The 7,576-nt window shown below is 41.0% G+C and overlaps 1 protein-coding gene across 1 annotated transcript; it reads left to right on the top strand.

Moving 5' to 3' along the window:
* Positions 1 to 1,010: 1,010 nt before the first annotated feature.
* LOC142466937 (uncharacterized) lies at positions 1,011 to 6,391 on the top strand. Its single transcript, XM_075572590.1, has 2 exons — positions 1,011 to 1,138; positions 5,129 to 6,391. The coding sequence occupies exon 2, from the start codon at positions 5,342 to 5,344 to the stop codon at positions 6,350 to 6,352; it is 1,011 nt and encodes a 336-aa protein (XP_075428705.1). The 5' UTR covers positions 1,011 to 1,138; positions 5,129 to 5,341; the 3' UTR covers positions 6,353 to 6,391.
* The last annotated feature ends 1,185 nt before the right edge of the window (positions 6,392 to 7,576 follow it).

Genomic DNA, 7,576 nt, shown 5'->3' with positions numbered 1-7,576 from the left:
AATGTTTTAATGAGGAATCAGTATCAGAGAAATCTGATTGACGGTGAAACTCTGGCATTTGAAATTCAATTTGGCCCGTGGGGACCTGGGGCAAGATACTGCTATCTAACAATAGACACCACAACTGATCCAAACACATATCAGTATGTACAACAGGCATATGATCCGTTAATACACACGATCATTAATTTGACACATAATGCAGCGACTGTCATTTTGGGACAACAGCCTGTGATTGCTACAGGCGTGGACAGACATGGTCCTATTAATTCTGGTGCGAAATATGGGGAGAATCGCACACACTTATTTACACCAGTTACATTACCTGAGTTAACACAAGCAGCACGCGACGTTCTGACAGAGCGCGCAAATGCAACTGCAGAAATCACGCTGTTAAGAGAAATTGTTAATGCCCTCTTCGCAATTAGAGGAGCTGCTCCAGCGTTAATTGATGTACCAGCTAGGGTACAAGTTTGTATTCCCATGGCGAACATTAAGGCTACTATTGGAAAGTTGCCAACTAATCCAAAAGACATTGCATTGTGGCTTAATGAGAGAACGCATTGTTTAGATGGGGTGTATCCTACACCGACCGCAAATCAGAAACTTGCTTTGGTAAATTCCCTGCTACCAGCGGGTTTGTCAATCACATTAGCTGAAGCACGAGACTGGGATTCAGTCATCAGCAATGTGTATGAGAAAACCCATGGAAAAGTTACTATCTCATCACTGGCAGATACGCTAGGACAAGTTAATAAGACTAGTGGGATTGTAGCAGCTTATATTCTAGGGTTACGCTTTACACAAGGCAACCATGAGATTGTGTGGGGTTGTCTGAAGGCTTTGATTAAGGGACAGGGTTTGCTGTTAGACCTTGAAAGACAAATTCAAGGTGTACCAGTGGAACAAAAACCAATTATGGTTCCTGAGATTCTGAAAAATACTTACACTCTTGTTGGCAGATCACTCACTGGGGATCCGATTGGATTAACTAAGCCACAAGCCAGTGACAGGAAACCTGAGAGATCAAACGCAGAAAAGAGGGGAAATTTTCTTGTCCAAGAGAGAAAGTGGAGACCTCCGTTCACCCAATATCAGACTCCAGTTTATCCTAGAGACGAGCAGTGGGACAGAAGAGGTAATTTTCAAAGAGATAATAGAAGTTTTCAGACTCCTACACAGAGACAAAACACTCCTACACCACAGACTACACAACAAAATACACGCTTTGAACAGCAAGCTCGTAATGAGGGTGCAGTGTCCAGATATAATCTGAGACAATACATTAAAACTCCTGACAGATATGGGCAAGGCAAGGCTAGCGAAATTAAATTTCGTGACAAGCGTACAGGTTTTGCTACGCAGACTTCAGGATTAACAAATAGCCAACGTGAGCTTAAACAGCAAGCTGCAGCAGCGACGACACCGGCGAGCACAGAGAAATTTGTTGGGAAGATAACTCACCTCCCTACAGATCTCTTCTTTGAGGAATGACAAACTTAACGTTAAACATTCACTACAAGGGAAAAGATTACACTGGCCTATTAGACACACAAGCCGACATATCCCTTGTAAGAACTGATATTTTAATAGATGAAAATTATGTACACGACATCACGATACAAACAATTGAAGGAAACGGCACTTATCCTTCATATTATTTAGACTTAAAAATAAATGGCAGGAAAATTTCTATAGAGTTAGTTGAACATGACAGATTAGGTTGTGACTTTCTTATAGCATACAAAGATGTGGCTTCCTTCTTTACAATAAAAGAGGAAGTTACAGAAAACCGCAAGCAGACGGAATTGACTGTGAAATTTGACTTGGAAAAAATTATCACAGATCAATGCAATGAAAGTGCTTTTAATGATAAAACAAAATTGTATAATTGGTTAATGACACACAAATATATTTTTCAACATTGGGAAAATCAGGTCGGATTTAGAAAACAAATAGTACATAATATTAATACATGTTCTACACTACCAAAGAAACAGGCACAATATAAAATTAATCATGCCGCCTTACCAAGCATACAAATTGTAATCAATGATTTACTTAAACAGGGAGTACTGCTTGAACAGTATAGCCAAATGAATACTGCAGTATATCCAGTGCCTAAAAAAGATGGTTCATGGCGAATGGTGTTAGATTATAGGGAAGTGAACAGAGTCACACCTTCAGTGACAGCACAGAACACACATTCACCTTCAATCTTAAGCGGATTACAGCGTAAACGCTTTAAAACTACGTTTGATCTAAGCAATGGGTACTTTTCCCATCCAATCACGCCTGAGAGTTATTGGCTAACCGCATTTACCTGGCAAGGTAAACAATTGGTTTTTACACGCTTACCACAAGGTTTTGTAAATAGTCCAGCTTTATTCACTGCAGACGTAGTCTCACTATTGTCTAAATTTGCCAATACAGAAATTTATGTTGATGACGTGTACTTATCACATGACACAGAAGAAGAGCATTTTAAAGCTATGACAGAAGTGTTAATTACATTGACAGAAGCAGGTTACCTTGTTTCCCTAAAGAAATCTCAGCTTGCAAGAGAAACTGTGACATTTTTAGGCTTTGAAATAGCTGAAAATGGCAGAGGCCTCTCTACTAATTACAGAGAAAAAGTTTCCAACATCAGTGTTCCTAAATCACTAAAACAGTTAAGAAGCATTATTGGGTTACTGAATTTTTCAATGACGTTTATCCCAGATTTTAATGTACTGATTGAACCATTACATCACGCAACATCACGCGAGATTAAGTCAGAGCAGACTAGACCGAAAACACCTTTTAAATGGTTAACAGTTGAGGATGAGGCATTGCGAAAGTTATTAGCAGCAGTTAATGATGCTTCCTACTTAGCGCAGCGCGACCCGACAAAACCATTGTCAGCTTATGTCAACATTTCACCTCTAGCTGCATACATTAGAATTTACAATGCTATGGAAACAGTACCAATTACATTATTATCTTATGTATTTACAAACACAGAGAAGAGATATATGCCGCTTGAAAAACTATTATCAGCAATTACACTCACAGTGCTAAAATCACGTGATTTGGCACAGGGACAGGATATCTATATATACACTTCAGTAGCTTCACTAGCAACATTGCAGAAACAGACCATTCCGGATAGGAAGGCGTTAAGAAGCCGCTGGCTAAAATGGTACACAATTATAGAAGATCCGCAAATACACTTTGTGCATGATAAAACTTTAACTACATTAGACGACCTCCCATCCCCCTTTGAAGGGGTAACATGGGAAAATCAAACACACCCAAATGACTTTTACACATGCATTTTCTACACAGATGGTTCAGCTGTAGACTCCAGCAGAGAAGGAGTGAATAAATCTGCAGGTTCAGGAATTGCGAAATATGATGCACATATGAATTTGTTGCATAGTTGGCAATTACCTGTAGGAGACCACTCTGCACAGTTTGCAGAGATTCATGCATTAGCTTTTGCTATGAAAGAAGCGCTTACAGTTAAGGGACATGTACTTATAGTTACAGATTCCGCTTATTTAGCACGTTCAGCACTGCAGGACCTACCAATTTGGAGATCAAATGGATTTTTGAATGCCAAAAGGAAACCACTAACGCATATAGCTAAGTGGAAGGCCATTGCGGCCTATCTTGATCAAAAGCCTGATATTGAAATTGTACACGAGCCAGCGCACAGAACGCTTGGTTCATCGGTTCATACTATGGGTAACTAGTTTGCAGATAGTCTCGCGCAAACTGTAAGTCAGAAATTTGCCGTTAACAAAGTGTTAACAAGGGCACAGTCAAAGTCAGCCAGTCTCGATGCAGAGTTGTATGCTTGTCTGGATACCACCAGGCCTAATCCACCTGGGTATCCTAAGAAATACTCATTTAAACAAGTCAACAATAATTGCATGGTTGTAATTGATGCTAATGAATTCATTGTTCCCCCTGTAGCAAGCAGAATGCAGATCGCTACGCAAGCACACGACAGTGTGGGACACCCTCACCTAGGGAGAGAAAGTGTTTTGTTGACACTGAAACACAAATACTGGTGGCCGAACATGAGGAAAACAGTTAAGACAGTTCTAAGCAACTGTAAACCATGTCGGTTGGTGAACGCTCCTAATCATCAGACCCCACCATTTATTATTAATGCAATACCGAACAAACCGTTTGATTTAATATATTTGGACCATATTGGACCTTTGCCAGCATCACATTCCTACAAACATGTTTTGGTTTGTGTTGATGCTTGTACAAGGTTTACGTGGTTATACCCCGTTCGTAGTACGACATCTAGCTCTACGCTTAATTGTCTCAACACCTTAGTAAGTGTGGCTAAGCCCAAGGCCTTTCATTCCGATGGTGGACCTGCTTTCACAGCGGCAGAAACCAAGGAATGGGCCGCAACATTAGGTGTTGATTGGGCCTTCAGCTCACCGTGGCATCCGGAAAGCACTGGAATCGCTGAGCGTAGAAATTACGAGGTAAAACGACTTTTAACCAAAATGCTATCTAATCGTCCTACACAGTGGTATCCACTCTTAGTTACGGTTCAAATTGGCCTAAATAATATTCCTAATTCAGTAACTGGTAAAACACCCCATGAACTGTTATATGGTACTCCTATGAATACACCGTTTACTAATGATTCTATTTCTGTCCCAGGGAGACTTGAACAAATATTAATTTTACAGGAATTGAGGGATTCTTTTTCCCATACACTGGCGACACACTTTATTCGAGCTCGGCTAGTCCCACGAATTCGGGTATACCCGGGTGTATTGAGGTTTGTGACTGTTTTCTGCCCGAGTGCATTGAGGTATTTTCTAGGCAGGGATTGAAGCATTTTATTCCCACTGGCTGCAATACTGCACAGTATATATATATACTGCATTACAATACATGAATTTATGCCATCTGGTAGACACGCGAAGCATTGCAGCCTATTAAATCCTAATCATTATCATTTAACAGATCAGCCGCCCGTCAGCCAGGCATGAACCCAGGCTGGGAAGGCAAACACAACGGGGCTTGTCAGAGGTGAGGAGCGGCGCATTCCAGGTATCTGCCAGGTACAAACTGGGCATTTGCTCGAATAAAGTGTGTCGGTGCAGTACAGCCCACACACCACGTAATCCTGCAGCTTGGACGCCGCAGATTGGACATTCGGTCCAGGAGAGGGTTGCTAAGGTAAAGCCGTTGCGGCCTAAGTGGAAGAAACCTACCACAATACTGAAAAAGATAAATGAAAGAACCTTTATCATCCAAGATACTAAAGGAAAAGAAAGAAAAGTGAGTATCGATAATCTTAAACCTACAGCACATTGCAGTAATGTCACTGTTCAAGATGGAGGAGACACCGTATCTGCGACAGACTTCGATCGAGCTGCAGCCTCTCGAAGCACAGATTGCAAGACAACAGGATGTGGAAAATAATCACGCAGGTGAGGTCCTACAAGCTGAAGCTGACTTCCCTGACAGTGACCAAAGACATATATATGTGTTACCTGCCATACCGGATCAACGCAATATTTACCAGAAGGCCTATCAAACAGTGGCTGAGGTGATCACAAAGAAAAGACTGTTAAAGACTATTTTGTGTCTCTCAATCTGTTTTGCTTTTCTAGCAATATCGGCCAGCGTTATTTTCAGGTTACAATGGCATTTTGTGACTCAGCAAGAAGGAGAGATCATCGACTGGAAACGTACAGCAGCACACGGTATTACCACACCAGACTCTGGCATCGTGAAACGAGGACTACATTACGATTTGAAACCGGTGGACATACAGTCGGTGGGTATACCTCAAGGTGTGTATTGGAAGCCGTTTCCTAAACCTATCATCCAGAAACGAAAGACTTTGGGGATTTCACAGGTTGTGCTGTTTGATTCTACTGTGCTAGCTAAAGAAGCTGGTATAACTACGCCAGAAGGAAGGAAGCTGGTGACACAACATCTGAATGCACAGATGCAACAGCTGCAATCTACAAGCCTGAAATATGATTTACCCCTTCATGACCATTGGAAGCAGCAAAGCTACCGTGAACAACGTTGTCATGCTGAATTTGGACATTGTTATTTCATTGACTTTCAAGGAACACGTAAATGGCCAACGAAGGAGCTGAAAGCTGATCATTGCCCTCGGCCTGGTGTGACCATGGACAATATAAGGTATAAGCAATACCCTATTTTCTATCTGAATACAGGTCAAATTACTCAGAACGGATTCGTTCCCAATGGACAGACTGATCCAAGAGTGGCATTCTGGGAAGGTGCTGAAGAAGAAGAGTACAGAATACCTGGGGGGGTAAGACCGTATATATCTGCTGTTTTTTTGTACTGACAGTATTTACTCAGGATGGTGGAACTCATCAATAACCGCTGAGGACCTGTTACACAAACTTCAAGATTTATTTATTTATTTATTTATTTATAAAATATTTTACCAGGAAGTAATACATTGAGAGTTACCTCTCGTTTTCAAGTATGTCCTGGGCACAGAGTAAAACAAATAATACATGGTTACAAATACAGTTACATAAATGAACAAGGTATACATTTATATACAAGACATTGCATGCACAGTTAAAGAAAATATATATTATGAGCGTATGAAACAGTTACAGACCAGATTAAAGTGTGAGACAGCCTTAGATTTGAAAGAACTTAAGCTGGTGGTGGATATGAGAGTCTCTGGTAGGTTGTTCCAGTTTTGGGGTGCACGGAAGGAGAAGGAGGAACGTCCGGATACTTTGTTGAGTCTTGGGACCATGAATAGTCTTTTGGAGTCTGATCTCAGGTGATAGGTACTGCATGTGGTAGGGGTGAGGAGCTTGTTCAGGTAGCTGGGTAGCTTGCCCAGAAAGTATTTGAGGGTGAGACAGGAAAGGTGAACTTTGCGCCTAGACTTAAGATGTGATGGAAGATGCTAAAACTGGACAGCTAAAGACAGCAGCACTTCCGAAAGAATGGAATACAAAAGGTGATGGTATGTTGTTTCGTGAACCTACAGCATGGGACACTTGCACTCAACCACGCTTTGCTACATTTACCAATACGACATACTACAGCCATTCATGTAAAGGTTTCAAGAATGCGTGTGGTATCACATTGGAGAAATTGATTAATGAAGGAATCTGTGATAAGGACACTACAGTATTCAAGTACGGTTGTAAACCGTGTTCCTTTTATTACAATCTCACGCAAGGCTATTTTAACTGGCAACCGAAAATGATTGATCAAGGATTTTTACATTTTTCTGGGTTACGAGGTTTTTGGTGTGTGGAGCGAATAGTGATTATGAAACCTAATTACAAAGTCTACTCCCTGTTCCAGAAATGTCTCAATGATAGTTTGCATATGAATGTTGACACGGTAATCAGGGCGATGAGCGATTTGATGAATGTTCAAATAGCTCCAGATGATAAACCCTGTGAGTATGACACGTGCACCACACGTAATATTGTTAACATGCCCTACTCAGAGGCAATGTGGGGTACGAATGCAACGATTAATGCCATAGTGTATTATGAAAATGACACAGAGTTCAAGAATGAATGTAAAGTTT

This window comes from Ascaphus truei, chromosome 15 (genome assembly GCF_040206685.1).
Source record: "Ascaphus truei isolate aAscTru1 chromosome 15, aAscTru1.hap1, whole genome shotgun sequence".
Lineage (NCBI taxonomy): Eukaryota > Metazoa > Chordata > Amphibia > Anura > Ascaphidae > Ascaphus > Ascaphus truei.
Note: the sequence above shows the minus strand (reverse complement) of the source record. Positions and strands in the feature narration are given on the sequence as shown.

Bases quoted from the DNA above. Each gene is read 5' to 3' on its own strand.
- LOC142466937 (XM_075572590.1), top strand. From the start codon at position 5,342: ATGTCACTGTTCAAGATGGAGGAGACACCGTATCTGCGACAGACTTCG.